Source organism: Xyrauchen texanus, chromosome 1 (genome assembly GCF_025860055.1).
Source record: "Xyrauchen texanus isolate HMW12.3.18 chromosome 1, RBS_HiC_50CHRs, whole genome shotgun sequence".
NCBI lineage: Eukaryota > Metazoa > Chordata > Actinopteri > Cypriniformes > Catostomidae > Xyrauchen > Xyrauchen texanus.
This window is the reverse complement of record NC_068276.1, coordinates 29956849-29979399: the sequence shown is the minus strand read 5'-3', so window position 1 is coordinate 29979399 and position 22551 is coordinate 29956849. Positions and strand designations below refer to the sequence as shown.

At 42.6% G+C, this 22551-nt stretch overlaps 1 protein-coding gene across 2 annotated transcripts in view; it reads right to left on the bottom strand.

The window, feature by feature from the left end:
• Positions 1–22551, bottom strand: part of LOC127619413 (potassium voltage-gated channel subfamily C member 1-like) — a 69135-nt gene that overhangs the window by 17586 nt on the left and 28998 nt on the right. For both annotated transcript variants that reach the window (XM_052092353.1, XM_052092303.1), the window contains exon 2: positions 10141–11071. In XM_052092353.1, the coding sequence (XP_051948313.1) occupies positions 10141–11071 (931 nt within the window). The remainder of the gene's footprint in view (positions 1–10140; positions 11072–22551) is intronic.

Sequence of the window (22551 nt, the reverse complement as noted above, 5' to 3'; positions counted from 1 at the left end):
AATGAAATAACCATCTGATTTAAAAAAAAAAAATTAAAAGCTGCTATGTACACAAACATCAATATGCAGCAACACTTATGAGAAGCACGAACATCTGCAGCTCAAGTTAATTAAACTTATCCATTAAAATAACAGACAATTATGCTCGAAATGTTGATTTTGTGCTTAGATCAAATTTCAGCTTCATCAGGGATGAAATTTCACCCTCCAAATTCGATCTCAAATGGTCACAGAAGACGCATTTAAACGACCAAGTGTAAACAGCGATGTGTCTCGCCTGACCACATGTGATCGGCTCACCCAAGACTCGTGTCAGTACAAGGTGGAAACAGGGTTTATGAGACCAGGTTAGTAAACCGACAAAGTGTTTTGACATAATTTATTGTAAGTCCTGATTACCTGGCTCTGTGTTATTTGTTATGTAAAAAATAAAACAATTCCATCACTTATGGACAGCCAAATCTCCAGGGCCCCACGCATTAAGTAGCATTAACCAGTGTTACTATGAATGTAGACATTAATACAGTGAAAAATATACTCTATTAGCATAACATAAATATATATAAATAAAAATGTCCATCTTTTGAATGTCCATGTACTAAAATAAAATATCTGATGCTTCATTTACTATTACTATTATTTTGAATGGCCATGGAAAATTAAGCAATGTGATAACAATTTTACCTGGTCACAAAAAGTAGTCAGTTAATTTACTTGATGAACTTTCACCTTCTGCTGACCCTTTATGCTTTGCAGAGCAAATGTGTGCTTCTAAATCACTTGCACCTTTATTAACAACTGACACATAAGTGCCAGCTTTACGTGTCATACATTCTGCTTCCATGGATCTCGACCTGGACGAAAGCATGGGAATTTTTTGTGCAAATCTTCTGTAAATTAGCATTTTCGTTTGGGCATTGTTTCCACTCAGCTGTCATTTACTGCTACTGTCAGTGTCAAGCAAACGTTTGATGCCGAACACAACAGTGCTTTGCATGTTCATGGAGAGATTGACAGGCAGGAATTTGTCCAATAGTTGCTGCAAGCCTCTTATAATCGAACATTTGGTGTGCGAGAAGGCGGGACTTACAAAGACGGGTTAAAGCAATTCAAATATGTGCTCGCACACAATGAAGTATTAGACCAGATGCACATCATAATGCAACTGAAGCCGAATCCCGGACATTTTCACAAATTTATAAATCCCGGCCAGACGCTTTTTTTAAGGTCTGAAAATGAGGACGTATGGTCAACCAAACTAATACCAGTGCAAAGATGAGTAAATAAAAGTGTTAATGTGAAGAACAAAGATAAAACATCTAGGTTACGTATGTAACCTCCGTTCCCCGATGGAGGGAACGAGACGTTGTATCAGAGAAGCGACACTAGGGGTCTCTCTTGAGCGCAGATATATGCCTCTGATCTATGAAAAAAGGCCAATGAGCAGTTGGCAGACAGTATTTGCATACCCCGCCCCCGGACATATGGGTATTTATGCGGGCAAATACGTTCATTCAGGATTTTTCTGAGGAGCCGGAAATGGTCCGGCCACAACAGTGGCTCGGCTCAATGACATGGCGGGGAGGACACAATGTCTCGTTCCCTCCATCGGGGAATGGAGGTTACATACTCCACATTGTGTCGTAGAAGTGACACTAGGGGTCCCACTTAAATAATGCCATGCACTGGGCCGTGTATGTAAACTGCTGATACAGAGGCGGGCAGGTATTCTTACGTGCAAACGCGACCAGCTGTATCAGGCTGCACGTACCCTTCCACAATGCCCCATTAAAGTCATCAGAATCCTTCTGGTTACCCTAGTGAGGGGAACAAGGTGATGCTTGCCAACCTGGGAATGGGCCAAGCCTGGCTGGGCCTCTTTTCTCTCTATGTTTCTCGCATAGAGTAATCACGGCCGGGGCCCTTACATGCATTAAGGGAAGGGGGTCTTAACCAGTTTCCTATTCTTTCAGGGGGAGAAGACCCTGCAGAGACCACACCTAACCTGCAAGGGAGGTAAAGGTGGCAAATACATCACATGGCCTCTTAGGTCCTATGTGGGAAAGTTGGCGCAGTGGTAGATCCAGCCTTGTAGAGGGGGAAGTTGCTACAGCACGGCGACCGAGGCAGCTGGAACTGCCTAAGGGAGACACAGGAGTCCACTCGTGAGGGGACAGTACCGTGGAGATTACACACAGGGGGAGTCAGCGTAGGAGGCCTTCAACCTGTGGAGCACCTATTCCAGTACAGAGTAGATTAAGTAACCATAGTGGATTGGGTCGGCGAGTTCCTCCTCTGAACTGCGGACCCATGAGGGCTAGGGAGGAATCAACCAGGGATCCGAGAGATGGGATCTTCTGGGAAAAAAGGCGGACTATTTTACCTAGGCTGAGGGAAAGGGTGCTAGGCGCAAGCGATTCACCAGATAAAACACGAGACGATACCGACTCAACCCCTCAAATCTCACGAAGGTATTAGGTGTTGCCCACCCTGCTGCTCTACAGATGTCTGCTAGGGAGGTGCCCCTGGCCAGTGCCCACGAAGACGCAACACTTCTGGTTGAGTGCAACCCAGTGGGCGAGCCTCTGTTTGGAGACAGCGTTCCCTTTCTGTTGTCCCCCGAAGCAGACAAAGAGCTGCTCAGAATGTCTAGAGCTCTGCATGCGGTCCAAATACATACGCAAAGCACGTACCGGACACAGCAACGAAAGGGCTGGGTCTGCCTCCTCCCGGGGCAGCGCTTGCAGGTTCACTACCTGATCTCTGAAGGGCGTGGTAGGAACCTTGGGCTCATAGCCCGGTCGCGGTCTTAGGATCACGTATGTGTCTGCCGGACTGAACTCCAGGCAAGTGTCGCTGACAGAGAACGCTTGCAGGTCCCCGACCCTCTTGATGGAGGTGAGCGCGATCAGCAGGGCCGTTTTGAGAGAGAGGGCCCTAAGTCCAGCTGAGTCTAGCGGCTCGAAAGGTGGTCTCTGGAGGCCCGTGAGGACCACTGAGAGATCCCAGGAGGGGAACAGGCTTGGCCGGGAGGGATTTAGCCTCCGGGCGCCTCTTAGGAACCTGATAATTAAGTCGTGCTTACCCAGAGACTTGGGCCAGACATGGAGGTTCCACAGGTCTGGGTGCGGATGCCAGAGCATGCCCCGTCCCTGAGAAAGAAGGTCCTTCCTCAGGGGAATTCGCCAGAGAGGGGCTGTCACGAGAAGCGTGAGATCCGAGAACCAAGTCTGAGTGGGCCAATGGGGGGGCCACTAAGTGACTTGCTCCTCGTCCTCCCTGACCTTGCACAGCACCTGTGCAAGAAGGCTCACTGGGTGGAATGCGTACTTGTGCAGCCCCGTGGGCCAGCTGTGTGCCAATGCGTCTGCCCCGGGCGTACCAGATCGGGCAGTGGGAGGTCTACCTGGGCCTTGCCGAACCGTTCCCAAATAAGCTGGACTGACTGGGGGTGAAGCCACCACTCTCTACTGGGTGAGTGTTGTCGTGACAGCGCGTCCGCTATCACATTGAGGTTGCTAGGGACTTGAGTCGCTGCTGGCTCCAAAGGAGGAGACGCAGTTTCCTCGAGCACGGACAGGAGTCAACGAGCGTGCCGGGGGGTGGGTGGTCCGAGGGGGCGTACCCGGCGGAGCTGCACCCGCTGCCATCCCAAGATCACTTTCAGCGCCAGCCGCATGGAAGGAGAAAGCCGCTGTTGTGCGCCATAGAATCCAACAGCACGCAGAGCGTCAGAGGAATAACAGGAACGGGTGTGTGATTCGCAGCAGACTGCATACACGACCATCGGCTCCGAATAAATTTTCTGAATTAACTCCCATATTTACCCTCTTAAATACCCGTATGTCCACGGGTATGCAAATACTGTCTGCCAACTTCTCATTGGCCTTTTTTCATAGATCAGAGGCATATATCGGCGCTCAAGAGAGACCCCTAGTGTCGCTTCTCCGACACAACGTGGAGAGAGCGCCAGAAGGGGAACAATGATTATAGAGGCATATCTTACTTTAGACAGATTGGGAATGGCTATTGCTGCAGATGGCACATGAGTGAATGGGCACTTGAGAGTATTTGAGAAGACTTGATTCCTTTAGTAGACAAAAAAAAAGATTTTGAAAATGTTTCTAAGCGAATGATCGTACAGATGTAAGTATATTTGCACCAGCTTGCCAATAAATCTGCACATCGATGTATTCATGTTGACTGATTTTGACTCACTGGACAAAATAAACAAAATTAGTCATCGACCTCAATGTAGGTGGAGCTCCAGGTCACACCTACCGATGACATGGACCAATAGCAGTAAGAAAGTGTTTAGCAGCCGATAATAATTTTTCTTAAAAGTTCAACACAGCGAGCTGTTACAAACCACCGAAATAAATGCAAAACAGATTTTATTCTAAATGACATCACATCTGTTCATTCTTCAATTTGTAGGAAGTATATTGAGGCCTTAATTATCCAGTTTAGAAATGGGAAACTCCCTCCATGCAGTCAGAAGTGCAAGTCACGCCCAATTACTCTCCAGGACTATTAAGTGATTGTTCACCGAGCATGGTCACACACAGCCAACAAGACCATCTTTTCATCTCTCTTTCACATTTACCACACAATCTGTGACTGAGTGCTGTGAATGAAGGCACTCAGCACCAATTACTAGGCTGTAAGAATGCTGAGTACAGAGTGGAGTGGTTGAAATATCTTATTTATGCTGTTCAGCTCCTCTGTTAATAGTCACATTCATGTACCGGTAAGTGAGTATGGCAAACAGTCATGCTTTTTTTAAGTGGCAACAAGGATTTCAATTGTCATTCACTTTTGTTATTTAAAAAAAATTCTAATAAGGTTTCATGGATACTGATTATTGATGTAATTAGTGTAAAAAGCCAACATTCAACAGTGTGTTGAAAGGCATAAAATCAAATATGCCTGCATTTAAGGGTTTTGCTTGTTTGTGTTCTTAAAGGAATAGTTCACCCAACTATAAAAAATTATGTCATCATTTATTCACCCTAATGTTGGTCCGAAGCCATTTGACTTTCTTTCTTCCATTGAACACAAAAGAAGTTTAGACAGGAGGTTAGCCCTTTCACAATAATTTTGTTTTACTGTTTTTTTTTTTTTTTTTTTGCCATACAATGAAAGTGAATGACGACTTAGGCTAACATTCTGCCTAATATCTCCTCGTGTTTCACAGATTGAAAAAAAGTTATACAGGTTTGGAACAACATGAGGGTGAACTATCCCTTTATGATCACAAAAACACACATACGCACTGCATACATATAAGTAAGACATTAGGGCAAGCTGATCGGCAAAGACAAAAACAAGCTTTTGAATGAGTGTGCTTCCATTAGACTGGTTGGATGTAATTTATCCTCAAAGGAATCTGATGGGGGTGGGGGGGTGGAGATAGATATACAAGATGTAGCATTGGGTATTGGTTGTTATGCAACCATGATGCAGACATGTATGTGCTTTTGTTTCTATGCGTGTTGCTGTGAGGAGGCTGCAACATGGTGTGGTGTAACATGGTGTGGTGGTGGCATAGTGGGCTAAAGCACATAACTGGTAATCAGAAGGTTGCTGATCCCCACAGCCACCACCATTGTGTCCTTGAGCAAGGCACTTAACTCCAGGTTGCTTCAGGGGGATTGTCCCAGTAATAAGTGCACTGTAATCGCTTTGGAGAAAAGAGTCTGCCAAATGCATAAATATGAATGTAAATGAGGCTGAATAAAATGTAGTGTGATGAGATTGTGTAATGTCTCCAGATGGTTAGACTCTATTTGAATGATTCCCAAATGAGAGGTTTTGCATACATGTTAAATATTTGATTTCAGGCTTCAAGGCAAATCTAGAAAGCTGGTGAAGTGAAAGGGAAGGAAAAGTGAATGTAATGCCATTTCAGAAAGGGTCAGTACATACACACACACACACACAAACAAAATTGAAATTCTGTCATTTTATTCACCCTTGTGTTGTTTCAAACCATTATGTCTTGCTTTCCTCTGAAGAACATAAAGGACATGTTAGGAAGAATGCTAGCCTCAGTCACCATTCATTGCATGGGGGGGAAAACGTCTCGGGTTACATATGTAACCCTTGTTCCCTGAAAAAAGCGGAACGAGATGCTGCGCTGAAGAGCGCTTTGGGAACACGTCTCAGTTGTGACCAGCTGTGAATATGTATGCAACATGTCAATGAACATTGACTAGAATTTATAGCCTCTGCTGATGTAATCATAGGATGCACCTGGCGCAGTGGCTATAAATAGATGCGTCACCGGTGCATCATCAGATATTTCGTCTGAAGAGCAGTCCCGGAGCATCCCAGTGGGGCCGAAAAGCGCAGCATCTCATTCCGCTTTTTTCAGGGAACAAGGGTTACATATGTAACCCGAGACGTTCCCTTTACAAAAAGCTTCACTATGATGCTGCACTGAAGAGCGCTTTGGGAACGAGAATACCCACGCCACCGCACTGTGGCTGTCCGGACCCCCTACGGTTGTGTAGTGTGCTCACAAGAGCGTGAGAGGCCTCAGACATGAGCTTGAGATGTCGACTCAAGGACATAAGAGCCCAGAGTAGCATGAACATCCAAACTATAAAATATGATGAATGTGTGCAGAGAGGACCAGCCTGCCACATCACAAACTTGCTGCAGAGGGACCCCTCTAGCCAAGGCTTTAGAGGAGACGACCCCTCTGGTGGAGTGAGCCCTGATATCTACTGGCGAAGCTTGACCGTGTGCCTCGTAGGCCAGGGCAATAACATCCCTCACCCAATGCGATGTAGTCTGCTTGGTTGGGGCTCCCGTGGCAAACGAATAGTTGCCCTGACTTATGCCACTGGCTAGTGTGGTGGACATAAGTCTAAAGGGCACAGACTGGACACAGTCTGTGAAGTCCTTGCTGCTCCAGCGTTGCAAAAGTCGGGGAGCAGAAGGCTTAGAGAGTGACCTGATGTAGGATCGCGAAAGGCACCTTAGGAAGGTAGTCAGAATGAGGGTGCAAAATTGCTTTGGTCATTCCTGGGGCAAACTCTAAACAGGCTAGCAAAACAGACAGAGCCTGTAGGTCCCAAAACTCTCTAGAGATAATCGCCATAAGAAAATCCATCTTGAGAGTCAGAAGTCTGTCAGACGCTGACTCTAGAGGTTCAAAGGAGGTCTCAACCAGACACTCAAGGACTATTGCCAAGTCCTATGAAGAGGTCATGGTCCTAACAAGAGGTCCCTCTGAAGGGCACGCCATCCATCAAGGCGTGGCAAGCCGAAGTGGCGGCCACATAGACACTGAGAGTGGCGGGGCATAAGCCTGCTGACGGTTCTTCATGCAGAGAGTCCAGAACTGAAGCGGTCTGGCAGTTAACTGGTTCTGCAATATGAACTTTTAATAAAGGGAAACGCATACAAGCGCATTCTGGGCCATGTATGCGCCACCATGTTCAGCCCCAGAAGGGGAGGAATGGGTGACTCGGAGAGAAGTAGAGGAGACATTGCGCTATTCATAGAGGCGAAGAGGTCCTCTTCCGCCCTGAAAAATCTACCCAGATTTGTTCCAAGTGGAGGGAGCCTTAGCACTTAAAATGGTCTCGATAACCTCAGGAGAAAGCCCTGTGTTCCTCAGTTGGTACCCAACAGGGGCCAAGCATGAGGAGGTTCCACAATTCGGGCCGGGGATGAAATAGAGTCCCCTGTGCCTGAGAAAGAAGGTCCTTCCTGTTCAGAATCGGCCAAGGCAAGCCGTCGAGGGGAGAATTTAGCTCAGAGAACCATACCCTGTTCAGCCAGCGTGGCGCTATAAGTAGGAGGCAAGACCCTTGCTGGCGAACCTTGGCTAAGACTCCCGGGAGCAGAAAAACTGGGGAAAGAAACACATACAGACGCATTCCAGGTCATGTATGTGCCATGTTGTGCCAACCAAGACCCAAGGGGCTTGGTTGACTTGGGGAGAAGTAGAGGAGACATTGCGCTGTTCATAGAGGCGAAGAGGTCCTCTTCTGCCTGGAAAGAATCTCACCTACTACCTCAGGGTGGAGTTAAATCTGCTCGCATATACGGGCATCTAGGGATATAAACTGCCCTGAGTGACAGGAGCTGCCCTGGGCTCCAAGGAGAATCCAACGTGCCAGAAATTCAGCTGACATGAACGTGGATCTCCCTGATGGTTTATGTAAGAGACTACCGCTGTATTGCCTACCCGCACCAACACATGGCAGCCTCAGGAGGAAGTATTTTAGGGCCAGAAATACAGCCATCAACTTGAGACAGTTACTGTGACAACCGAGCTGACGACCCTCCTATTCCCTTTAAGCTGGACGACCACTTAAGGCTGCTACCCAGCCCATCAGGGAGGCGTCTGTCATTAGCAGCCTGCGACAACGAGACACACCTAGATTGGGACCCAAGGTAAGAAACCGGGGTCTGAACCACATAGAAAGGGAACGAAGCCTGCGGCGTGTAACCCTTATTAGCCTAGGGGATTTGGCCCTTGGTAGAAACCCCCCTGGCTTTGAGCTACAACAAAACGGTCTCATGAGAAGAAGGTCCAGAGGAATCACCGAGGACACAGTCGGCCTGAGACCTAGTACAACCTTGACCTAGCCTGACTTCGCTCAGGGTATTCTTAGTGGACTCGATTCTAGCGGGAGACAGTTGTGCCCACATTGTGATCGAACTCCGTACGGTCCCTCGAAAGACAGTGTTCAGAGTGGGAGAGAGGACGCTTTTCTTGGCGTTGAGCCTCAACCCCAGAGAAACTAGATGAGCTAAGATGATATCCCTGTGCTGAACTGCCAGTTCCAGGAACTGCACTAGATCAGCCAGTCATCTATGTAATTCAGAATGCTGATGCCCCGGAGTCGGAAAAGAGCCAGCGCTGCATCCTTCATTTGTGAATGTGCGGGTAAAAAGGGCTAGGCCAAATGGAAGAACCCGATACTGGAAGGCTTCGCCCCCAAAACGAACCTCAGGAACTTCTTGTGTTGTGGCAGAACTTCTAAGAGAAGAAGTGCGTCATGAGATCGATGGTGACCAGCCAAACGTGATGTTGGGCTTGTGACACGATCGTCTCGATAGGCAGCATCTTGGGCTTGAACACCCAGATTGGGCAGTTCAAGCCTTAATATCTAAGGTCAGACGCAACCCCCTACCCTCCTTGGGAACCAGGAAGTATTTCTGTAATAACTTGTCTCTTGTTTGCGTGGCCAGTCTAGCTGTAGTCTGGCCACAGCCCGAGTAACCACCTCGAGTAATTTCTCAGCCGCTTTATTATTATGCATGAAATGTACAGAGGTTCAGCGCCCCCCTCGTGAAACGAAGATGCTCTGAGGCACTCTTCTGGCTTACGAGAAGGATCAGCTGGATCTGGGGAGAGAGTGAGCAATAGGGACGGACCCGTCTCTCGCTCCTCAGCCAGATATATGCGAGAGCCCCATGATGAAAGAGTGGGCGCTGACTCCCGGAAGTAAGCGAGCGCGAAGCATTTTGCCCGAAAGTAAATCGCAATGCTCGCACCCGCACCGCTCCAACGCGAGAGCTGCATGCTCTTCCCCCAAACAAAGCAAAACTGATGCGTGTCCCTCTTGGCAATAGAGCGTAAACAAGGGAACATGCATCATTTGCTCTGATTCTCAGTCATTCTCTCTCTATTTATATATATATTTATAGAAAGCAGAGAAAGGAGAAAAGGTTCACTGTGCACTGCTTAACCAAATTCTAACTCCTAACAGAGGAAAGAAAGTTTGACAGCTTCTGAAGACAAAAAATCTGATGATGCACTGGTGACGCATCTATTTATAGCCACTGCGCCAGGTGCGTCCAATGATTACATCGGCAGAGGCTATTAATTCCAGTCAATGTTCATTGACGTGTTGCATACATATTTACAGCTGGTCACAACTGAGATGTGTTCCCACAGCGCTCTTCAGCACAGTATCATAGTGAAGCTTTTTGTAAAGGGAACAATCTAATGAAAGTGAGGCAAACATCTCATTTTGTGTTCAATGGAGCAAAGAATGTCATATGGATTTGGAACAACATAAGGGCGGGTAAATGAGACAGAATTTTCATTTTTGGGTGTACTATTCTTTTGGGTGTACTATTCCAAAACATTTAATTTTGAGACAAGTTTCCTACCTGCTCTGTTCATTTCAAAAATCTCCTCCTGGGCAAGAAGTGAGCAATGGTCATCTGGTGGGCTGTGGTGGGGCGAGTTCATGGCTGACTTACAGTAATTAGGTGAGCCCAGCTGGGGGGCACGGGGAATATGCTTGTTCTTTTTCTTTGGTAGCTTCTGCTTAGCCATGGCTAGAGAATAGTACATCCCAAAGTTATTTACGATGACAGGCACAGGCATGGCAATGGTTAATACACCAGCCAGAGCACACAAAGCACCCACCAACATGCCTGACCATGTCTGGGGATACATGTCTCCATAGCCCAATGTGGTCATTGTCACAACAGCCCACCAGAAGCCGATGGGGATGTTTTTGAAGTGGGTGTGCTCGCTGGCACGTGGGTCATTGGGATTGGCACCTATTCGCTCTGCGTAGTAGATCATAGTGGCAAAGATAAGAACTCCAAGGGCGAGAAAGATGATGAGAAGGAGGAACTCATTAGTGCTAGCACGGAGTGTGTGTCCCAGAACACGCAGTCCCACAAAGTGTCGTGTTAGCTTGAAGATCCGGAGGATCCGGACAAATCGCACCACTCTGAGGAAACCCAGAACGTCCTTTGCTTCTGAAGAGGACAGCCCGCTCAGGCCCACCTCCAGGTAAAATGGCAGGATGGCCACGAAGTCTATGATGTTGAGGGTGTTTTTGATAAACGTCTTTTTGTCTGGACAGAAAGTGACACGCATGAGGAACTCAAAGGTGAACCACACCACACACACACCCTCAATGTAGGTGAGGTAGACCACTGTCTCTGTCTCCTGGTTAGTCCTGGAGCTGTTGTCATGAGGGTTAATATATGTGCGGTTAATGATGGGGTTGAAGGCCTCGTGTGTCTCCAGGCAGAATGTGGTTATGGAAACCAGTATGAAGAACAGCGAAGCAAATGCCACCCACTGCAGCAGAAACAGACAGACAGACAGAGAAACAGACAGAGAGACAGAGAGAGAGAGAGAGGGAGAGAGAGAATTTGAATTTAATACACCTTTATTAAAACAAAGTATTCACAAAAATATTACAATCTCACACACAGACACACACAACAAATACTACAAGTAAAAACAAGAAAGCATTTTAAAAAGTAAGCATTAAATCATCATCCTCATCTACTGTACAAAGTACCTCATTTATCCCCCAAATGTACATGAAAAGTTCTACACATTTAACCATTTTATAATAGGCATGCTCTATTCTAAGCCGAGCCGCTACCAAGCCTTTGAAGATTTTCAACACATCCAGAGAGCCTTGTCCTAACAATTTATTTTTTCTAGATTTCCAAATAGCAAGTTTTGCTGTACCAGACAAAAAATTCAATAAAATCAACTGACTTTTTCTTTCTTCCGTAAACTTTGGACCATATATAAACATTTCAAAAGAGAAATCTTCACCAATTTCAGTAAACCATCGAGATAAAAGTGAAAACAAATCATTTAAACGAGCACATTGTACAAATAAATGAAAAACCGTTTCAACATCTGTACAAAAGGGACAACCCACCCCTACAGAAGGATCAATGTGCATCACGTATCTGTTTGTGGCTATCGCTCCATGTACAATCCTCCACTGAAGGTCACCCGTTCTTTTATCAATTGGGCATTTGTATAAGGACCGCCAGCAGCCTCTAGGGGAAGAAACGGTTCCAAAAAAATCAGTCCATTTTGTTGAAGGAAGTCCACTCAAAAGATTAGCATTAGATGCCTTCACACAAGAAATATAGAGGGCTTTTTTCCCTACTTCCTCGAAAACTCCAAGCTGAGGGGTTTTAAAAGACAAAAGACACTTCTCGTCATCTTGCCATTCTCCCACAGCAATATTTACATTAAGGGAGGGGAAAACATAAGGAACCCCCTTTCTCCATTGATCAATTACTATGGAGTCATTTGCCAAAATCTTATGATCCACATGCAGAGAGTTGAATATTTCAGTGGTAGCTTGTTTCAGCAGCCGCAAAGATCTCACCCCAGTCCTTTTACTCAATTCCTCTGAGCTTATATTCAGAATATGTCCCAACTTTGTGCATCCAGCTGCTGTTATAAGTCTTGAAGGTTGAAAGTCATTGAGAAAAAGTGGCTCTTCAAAAAGCCATAATCCAGCATGTGTATCTGATGAACGTGAAATGGTAAACACCTTCCATGCCTCCAGCACTGACTTATAGAAGGATGTAAGATTCACACGATCATCATTCTGGAGCTCCATTAAGAACAAGTGTTTGTCCAATCACATACTTCTGACCCGCCTGAGAAGAGCAGAAGCTGTCTCTAGCCATGATACATCCGTGCGATACAACAGTCTCTGAGCTGCTTTTAACCGGAAAGCCATAATTCTGGATCTAATGTCAATCAATCCTTGACCTCCCTCTTGAACAGGAAGGTATAAAGCAGCAGCACGAATCCAGTGTTGTCCAGACCAAAAAAAATTCACAAGTTTCCTTTGAATTTCCTCAATAAGTCCAACAGGTGGCTGTAACACAGTTATTTTGTGCCACAGAGTGGAAGCAACCAAATTATTGGTCACTAAAATCCTTCCCCTATAGGACAACTGAGGTAGCAACCATTTCCATTTAGACAACTTACTGCACATTTTCTCCACTATACCCTCCCAATTTAGATTTTGATATTAATTTGACCCCCCAAAAAACACCAACAATTTAAGTCCCTCTCTACCCCACTTAAGGTCCCCAGGTAACTTTGGGAGAATCTCAAACTCCCCTTTACCTGCCCATAAAGCTTCACTTTTAGCCCAGTTCACTTTAGCTGATGAAGCTTTCTCATAAAGATTGAGTACCTCAGATAAACACTTAATATCCTCAGTATGATTTACAAAAACTGTGATATCATCAGCATAAGCAGAAAAAGAAATTCTTGAATCTAAAGAAAACCCAGGCACATAAAAACCGGACAATCTTTCTCGAAGTTTAAAAAGCAGTGGCTCAATTGCTAAACTATATAGTTGACCAGACAGCGGACAGCCTTGCCTAATACCCCTTAGAATAGGAATTGGTCGACTCAAAGTGCCCCCTACCTTAACCATACATGATGCACCATTATATAATAACTTCATAAAATTTTAAAATGTTTCACCAAAACCAAAAACCTTCAATACATTAAAAAGATAATTATGATCAACACGATCAAAAGCCTTCTCTTGATCCAGGGCAATTAATCCAACATTCACATTGAAACTATTACAAATATCTACAATGTCTCTCACTAAAAACAAATTATCCATAATAGATCTCTTTGGAATGCAATATGATTGATCCTTGTGTACAACCAAACCCAAGTAATGTTTTAATCTATTTGCCAGACATTTTGAAAAAATGTTATATTCTGTTGTAAGAAGAGGAACAGGACGCCAGTTCTTTAAAAAGGCTAAATCCCCCTTTTTTGGCAATAATGATAAAACAGCATATTGACAGGTAGTAGGTAAAACACCATCTCTTATAGACTCACATAAAACATTAAAATAATCATGTCCAATGCAGTTCCAAAACCTTTTATAAAATTCTGCTGGCAGTCCATCTATTCCAGGGGATCGTCCTGAACTAAGTTGTCCAACAGCAGCAGTAATTTCCTTAAATGTTGTACTTGCATCCAAGACAGTTTTAGAATCAGAGTCCAGCTGAGGAAGACCCTGAAGAAGCTGTGTCATACAGTCATCATTTTTACTGTTTTCTGCAGCATAAAGACTTGAATAAAAATCCACAGCATGGTTTCTCATTTCTGTAGTCTTAGATGTTATCCTCCCATCAGGGAGTTTAAGACAAGGCATTTGTTTTTGTTGAGCCACCTTATATTCCAGGTTAAAAAAAAAGAAGTAGGGGCATCCATTTCTGCTAGAGACATGAAACGGGACCTTATCAAGGCTCCCTTTACTTTCTCATTTAGGACCAGACTTAGCTCTTTCTTTTTCTTTTGCAAATCATTGTACAATACAGAATTATGTGTATCAACCAACTGCAATTCCATTGAATTAATTTGCTTTTCAAGTGATTCAATCACATTCTTTATTCTGCTACTAAAGTTAGCTGTATACTGCTGACAAAACATTCTTATTTGTGTCTTTCCTATATCCACCACTGTTTCAAGTTTTCAAAATAGCTTTTTTTCTTTTTCCAATTTTCCCAAAAGAAAACAAAACTATCACAAAAAGCAGCATCCTGCAACGATTTAACATTAAAATGCCAGTAAACTGATTTTTTGGTAGATTTGACATGCTCATTGTCATTATAACTAAATGGTGATCAGAAACCCTACAGGACAAATGCAACATTCAATTACCCTACTATTAAAATATTTTGACACATAGAATCTATCTAGTCGGACAGCACTAGCTCTATTATTAAAAGCCTTAATCCATGTATACTGTCTATCATTGGGGTGTTTAATTCTCCACATATCTAAGAGCTGGAATTATTTTATTAGTTTTGACAAAGCGCTTGAGGACTGTATATGAGGTTCCTCAGTATTACGGTCTATTGTAAAAGTTATAGTGCAGTTCCAGTCTCCACCAATGACAACACATCCTTCACTAGAACACTTTTTAAGACTCTCATTAAGCATATTTAGAAAATGTAGGCATTCCTGTCCCACTGTTGGTGCATATTTATTAGGAACACAAGCATTCCTTGAATTTGCGCTTTAACAACCAACAAACGACCCTTCACTGGTTCCTCTGTACTTATAATATCCACCCTTATGGTTGAAGAGAAAAAGATGCCCACCCCTCTACTTAAATTGGTACCATGACTAAGTATTTTGTGTCCTTTCCACCACAAATTCCACTCAACTTCATTCATTAAATCACTATGAGTTTCTTGGAGAAAGATAATATCAAGCTTTTTTTGTTGAATTGTTTCATAGACAATAGCACGCTTTACACTATCCCTCCCACCATTAATATTTAAAGAGCCTATCCTCAAAACCTCCATGCACAAAATTAAGATGGGAAATACAGAATAAAGCATGAAAGGAAAGCAAAGAAAAGACACCGTGTAATGCATGATTATTTGCGATCTTTTGATTTACTTTTTCTCCTACTCATTGCTCTATTTTTCCTTATTGTGGTAAGATGCTTTTTCAGCCTAAAACGCTTCTTCTCACTAAGTTCCTCAACTCCAACAGTCCTCTGATAAAAAGTAACAGAGTTAACAAATTTGTCTACATCAGAAAAAAAGTCATTTATGTTAATTTGTTTACCATACGTTTCATCCAGAAAACTATTAATTTGTTCCAGACTATACAAAGAATCTTTGTTGAAATCTCCCAAAGAACCTGCCTGAGATGTGTTAACATCCATTTCCTCATTATTCAAGACGCCTGAATACGATTTTTTTGTTCCATAAATTGCACTTTCCAACTGTTTAGTACCACTAGTACTAGCTACTTCTTCATCAGTATTAACCTCAGAAACTAACTCAGTTGCGCTAATCTTAGGGGCTACATTAGCTACAGCAACATCATTTTCAGTGTCAACAGCCGGTAACACAGCAACTGAATTATCATCACTCACCTCAGCAAGTGGAACAACCTCATCTTGGGCCACATCAACCAGATCTGCGCTAATATTTGCGACCTCATCTTCTGATCCTACCGCGTTTTCTGTACCGGTTTTCTTATGTGCACACGTAAGACGCTTATGTCCGATGTCTCCACATTCGAAACATCTTATGCTGCCAGTAGATGCATACACCATATATAATCTTCCCTCATGTTTTACACGAAAATTTATATCCAGTGTATTCTCAGGCGATTCTAGCACCATGTACACATACCGTCTAAAAGACGAAACATGCTTCAGCGCCGGATGTTTACATCCAAGTGCGACAGTTTTAAAGGGACTTACAACTTTCCCAAAATGCACTAACTCACATTGCAAAACATCATTGGGTACGAAAGGCGGGACATTTGAAATTGTTACCTTCGTTGTCGATGTATACAGCGGAGAGAGTTGCACAAAAGCATCTTAACGGTAAGGCCAGTTACTATTAACCGATTAACTAAATTTTGTTCCTTCAAAAACACAACGACAGCCTGATTCATGCGTGATGCAGATACAATATTCTCATGACCAATCTGATCCCCAACCGCAATCAACACATCCTCCACTATGGCATTATCCTCAGGAACACACCTGAAACCATTACGGAGTGACAATGGCAACGTCTCATCAAGAGACGCCATTCTACACACAATCACAACTATTTAACTAATTTATAAATTGCCTTCTAAACCATGTATTTCCTAGAAAAGAAAAGAAAAAGTAAATAGGAAAAAGCAAGATTTAGAAACTCTCACCACTTCACACAGCAGCTATCACCACCACTTCCACCAACTCCCAGCATGCAACACACACACACAGAGAGAGAGAGAGAGAGAGAGAGAGAGAGAGAGAGAGAGAGACAGATAGAGAGAAAGGGAAAAAAACGCAATATTAAAAAAGGCTTTTGTTTGCATTCAAAAACGACTTCCCATAGAGGCAGGAGTAAAACTGAGGTAAGTATATCACTTTTTGTCTTTCATAGGGCAAAAACTGTCCTTACATATAAAGCACTTTCTTCACTGGTTACATCCACTGCATTAACACTCCAAAATGGCAGCACCCTCCAAGGCTAAATGATTTGAATACATGTTTAAACCTTTTAAGATTAGGGTGCATAAAGACATAAAGATTATGTGTCTGACATGGGCTGTGTTATTTTGCTCAACCTCAAAATAGTATTTAAAAGCTCTTCCTGACAGCGATGGGAAAGCATTGCGTGTGATGTCTGGTAGAGCAATATGAGCGAATCTAGGATAAAGTTACAGGCAAAACAAATGGTATGGAAAACACACATACTCTGCAATCTGTCTCTTGAACTCAAACTAATGAAAAGCTCATAGCAACTGAATAAACATGTCAGTGCAGCATTTCCATGGTTTTGATTTCACTATCATTTCCGTTCATATAACATGAAAATTAATTTAGTTAGCACACACTCCAAATCTGGGACACAGGGATTTTCCTTACACTTGTCAAAAACTTGTGACAATAAACTAATCAGCTAAACATAACCCAGTGATGACAAAACTGAGCTGATTAAGATATATCTGAGTAAGATATTTGCAGTGATTTATGGAGCTGATCGCTCTCTAAGCTGCCAGCCAAGTAGAAATGAGCCCAATGGAAGAGTACAATAAACATAACCAACTATAATAGCCTTCAGCTTATGGGATCTGACTATGACATCACAATCCTGCCCATGTCTGTCTCACTCTCACTCTCACTCTCACTCTCTCTCTCTGTAGAAACATACAACAAAAATATGCAATGAATCTCTAAGTCTTATTTTTGTGTGTGTGTGTCTTTATTAATATAGTCACACAACTACAAAATGGTGGACCATTGCTCTTCTATGAAAGGGTGGTTTACTGATCTTCCTTGATTATCACTTCAATGACAGTCCAGTCGATCATTCTGTTGAGCATCAGTTACCACTAGTGATGCAAGAATCACAGGTCAGTGCATCACAAATCAGTCTGGCAAGTTTGACATCTTGCGTACATTTAAAGTATTTTATCACACTCAAGAACTAGAGTATGATATGCCATAGAGTGCAACACAGCCCACCCATATTTTTAGCCGTCTTGAATACAGAAGTATTTTTCTTATAATTTTCCACAGGGATTTCATAAAATCCTCCATAAAATTGTTGTAAGCCATGAACCAAACCTACCAGCTTTGGGGTGAATCATAAAACTACAACAATTTATAAAAAATATTTTAAAATCTAACAAAACGTTAAAGGGACAAGACTCTTAGATCCTTAACATCTTTCATGAGGGAATTAACTACAATTTCATGAAGCATTGCAAATATTTTAATCAAAATAACAATAATGGAAAAATATAAAACTAGTAGTTGTTTAAGTATATAAACTATGTATTTTAAGTTTACTGCAAAATATTCACCACAAATGCTGCTATTAAACCAGGGGTGGCGCCAGCTAATTTTTATTGCTGGTGCTGACGAGGTGCTCATTGACAGGGGGAGTTGAGCTTTGGTCACTAAATATGTGCAAAACCTGGCATGGCCATGTGATTTTATTAATATCAGTTTGCGTGTGGTGACAACAGAAGTTAAATCACTTTCAGGGGTGTTTTTAGCTTTTTAAGGTGCTTTAATTCTACCACTTTTGGTGTGCACCCGAAGTTGAATGACGTCAAAGTTCGGTTTGTTTGTATATTGTGAATGCTGTATTCCGAACCCGGGTCCGCTTTAAAAGGTGGTCTGGGGGTATGGTTCATGTGAACTCTGGTGTGGTTGAACACAATATGTGGATATCAACACAAATCGTTTCAAATAGCAGAAGTGAACCACTACTGATGATGTATAATTTGCTTCTGTGCAGAATCTGATTGCAATTATTTCATTTATTTTTATTATTTATTTATTTTTTAATAAACAAAAATGGACTCCCAAATTTGAAATACCCAATTCCCAATACGCTCTAAGTCCTCGTGGTGGCGTAGTGACTCGCCTCAATCCTGGTGGCGCAGGACGAATCTCAGTTGCCTCCAAATCTGAGACGTCAACCCACGCATCTTATCATGTGGCTTGTTGAGCGCGTTACTGCGGAGACATAGCACGTGTAGACGGCTTCACGCCATCCACCGCGGCATCCTTTTGTATATGAAGATGAGATGAGTTTACATGTGATTTGGTGAAATGTGTTAACTGAACCCTTTACCAAAACTTTTCTGCTACACTGCATAGCAAAAAGGAGAGAGTGTGTGAGGGAGACAGAGAGTGAAAGAGATGGAAAAAGGCTCATTCAAGTGTCTCAGAAATAGCACACCATCCTCCCCCTTCTCCTTTACATCACTTCGTACTCTCATTCTCTGGTTGTACCTCTCTTCCCAGAGATGAAAGCGTGTCACATTCTCTTATGTAACCAAACACTGCCTAACTGTCCACCCACATTTGGGACTAAGTCTGTATTTGTGGATTCATTTGTTTTAGGTCAGTGGGGAGAGCCTGGGTATATTTTCTGTGTATATGGCTGTGAATGTTGGCACTGCTGCGCTTTAATTTTATGGACAAAAATGTCCCACTGGGGCTCGATAGATTAGAAAGCTGGAGACTCCTGAATAATTTTTACCAATTTATGGCTGGTGCATAAAAAAATGAAGGAGCTGATAGCAGAGATATTGTCTCTGGTTTCTTTTATTATGAAAACTAAACAAACTAAAAAAAAAAAATACAGATTAAAATAATGCTATTTTATCTTTTCTACCAACATATTTTTCATACCAAATGTAATTGCTTATTTTGTATGTAAAGTTTTTACTTTATTTTATGATTACTCTAGACGATGTAAGGCAAATTGTGTAAACATGTTACAATTACTCATATTTTATTTAATATTTTGGAGCTATGGGAAACTTTTTGTGCTCTATATCAGCAGGACAACTTCAAAGGGACCTTCCCCACACATGAGTAGGTCTCACTGGGTTGCATGAGACAGGGTTAGAAATCCAGCCATAAGAGACCACTACTGAGACTATAAATGCCACAGGTCAGATATGTTTCTGTGGGGAATGGAATGAGAGTGGTTGGGAGGTTGTGCTACCACAGAAATACCCATTTGGTTGGTCTTGAAATGCTGCTTATGGACTGTGCTTATCTGAAGCCAGCATCTCAGTAACTATTAGCAAAGATAATAGTTAAGAGAGGTTTGTCCTCTTAAACTTTAATCAAAATAAAAAAAAATTCAACCCCTCCCCTCCAGCCCCCATCATTCACATGAAACTATTACAGTAATTAGCAAACAACATGGTGAACAGGTGTATTTTACAGTATGTTGCATCCCCTCCCCAAACCCTCTTCCCTATCCCCAAACTACCCTGGTTGTGGGCCTGCTGGCTTAAATTTTTACAATTAAAAGAAGGAGGAATATGAGAGAATTTCTTCGTATGTACAGTCCAAGTAAGTGTTCTTTATTAATACATTTTTGTGTATTGTGATTCATATGTATATATTATCTTTTACTCCCTTGTTTGTCATTCATCTGTATTGGCACAATGGTTCCCACCTCATCGTAATTAAAGACATTATTTTTGTGCTGTGTGCAGTTGTGGGCTGGTTATGTAGTAATTTTTACATAATTAAGTTCTCAAAATATTTGAAAAGCTGTCTAGTATTAAGATCGCTTCTAAAGTTTTCCTGTTAACTTACTCAGACACTTGCTGCATGGTGGAAAGGGGTATGTCTGTGTGTGTGCGTGTGTGTGTGTGTGTGTGTGTGTGTGTGTGTGTGTGTGTGTGTGTGTGTGTGTGTGTGTGTGTGTGTGTGCAGCGAGCTAGAAAACTTTCTGACTGGCCCTCGTGCAGCCGCAGTCTTCCCAAAACACACACACACACCGCAATTATATGAATGCTCCATTTCTGTTTCCTGTGATTCACATAGTCTGCAATAGGCTTTCACGTTATCTGATCTGGATGCATAATTTGTGCAAGACTTTCCTCTGTATTGACTTACAGCTGGTTTCAACAAGTGTATATGCGTATGTGTGTGTGTGTGTGTGTATGTTTTTATTTATGCATTTATTAATTCTCACAAAAATAGCTTCTAAAAATTCAGTGGTTGTAAAGAAGCTAGAATTCACTGTCAACATAATATAAAAGAGGAATGGACTAACTTTCCTGTCATCAATGGCTATAGCAGTGGACATATTAAACCTTACCTGTGCTGTACTTTTGTTTGTAAATCTAACATTTTTCAATGTCTGGTATTCTCACTTTGTGTTCATCCATTTCTGTTGATGAATATGATATAATTTCAAAAAAAAAATTTTATGTTTAACATTTTTTACTAAACAATATTGAAAGATTCACTTCATTTAATATTGGACTCTTTGATGATTGAATGTGTGAATTAATCCTTTACATACTTGGGTATAAGATTTTTTACAAATGTTTCCAAAATTAGTCATGACAATTATACAAATCTTAGTAAAAAGATATCGGCAGATTTAATATGATGGCATGCCCTTCATGTATCAATGCATGGCAGAGTTACTATCCTTAAGATGAATGTCCTCCCTAGGTTAAATTTCTTATTCTCGATGTTACCTCGATGTTGAAAATCTCCTTAGGATCAGTCTGTCAATGCAAAAATTTTATTATTGAGCATTTCAGATTATATTTATCAAAATAAATCAGATCAGATCAGAATACATTGCTGGGTAAAGCAAGACTCAAATTAATCATGGAGATGTATAGAGGCCAACATTATTCACTCCTTCTGCCTTGCTGATCTTCCCTTTATACAGTTTGGGAAAAGGGTTTGCATGAGTTTGGTAATATCACCCAGGCCCGCCGACAGGGGGGGACAAACGGGTCTGTTGTCCCGGGCCCAGGGTAGGGGGGGGGGGGCCCAGAACTGGGCCCTCATTAAATTATGGAATAATTGTTAAAACATAAATAAAATAGGCATATTTGTGGAAAAAATATCTAATATTTGAGTTACATAAAAGCTTTTTATTTGTTTTCTTCCTAATTGTCCTTGAAATAGTGGTCAAGAACCCCCGCCCACCCCCAAAACAAAAATGGTTTGGCCACTGATCAAAATTTGATGTTGTCATTTGATTTGAAGTTCAGTAGGCTAACGTTACGATCAAAATGTCCGGTCAGCACAAGTCTGGTGCTCAGAAAAGAAAAGAAAAGAGAAGAAGGGAAGGGAAGAAGAAAATAGAGGCCTTCGAGATGTCCTAAACAAATATTTTAAAAAAGGTGGTGATGGAGAAGCTGGAACTAACGTTAGTAAAGTCAACGTAGAGCAAGGTAAGAAACAGCGCAGCCAACGTTTATGAGTGTTGTCAAAGACCCGGTACTTCGGTACCAAGTCGGTACTAATTTTGTTTTAAACGTCACGCCACGGTACTAGGTTTTCTCAAACCCGGTACTTGATGCGCGTGCATGCCCGGCGGCGTGCAGTTGCGTCCTCTTCATAAAAGTGCTGAGACATTGCGACTGGCGGTGCTGCTGATGTGGTGGCTGTAAATCCACTTGTTGATAAGAAAGGAGGAAAGAGACACATATGGAAATATTTTGGATATTAGCTCATAATAGCGACGCGGCCTGCGTTTTACAGGCGCGCAAGTTCATTGTTGCATAGCAACGACAGACGCCACGGGAGAGCACGCGCTTGTGGAAAGGAGAAAGCGGTGCGAACTGCGCTCTCCATGATGACGAGGAAGTATTAGCAAAGAATTCATTGATTTCTAGCCCTTGCATTAGCTTTACTACTAGATATATTTATGGAGATGAGAAATAAAAAGCCGGCTGAAATGCGTCACTGTTGGCATCGGTGAACAGATAATGGGCCAGATCCGAGT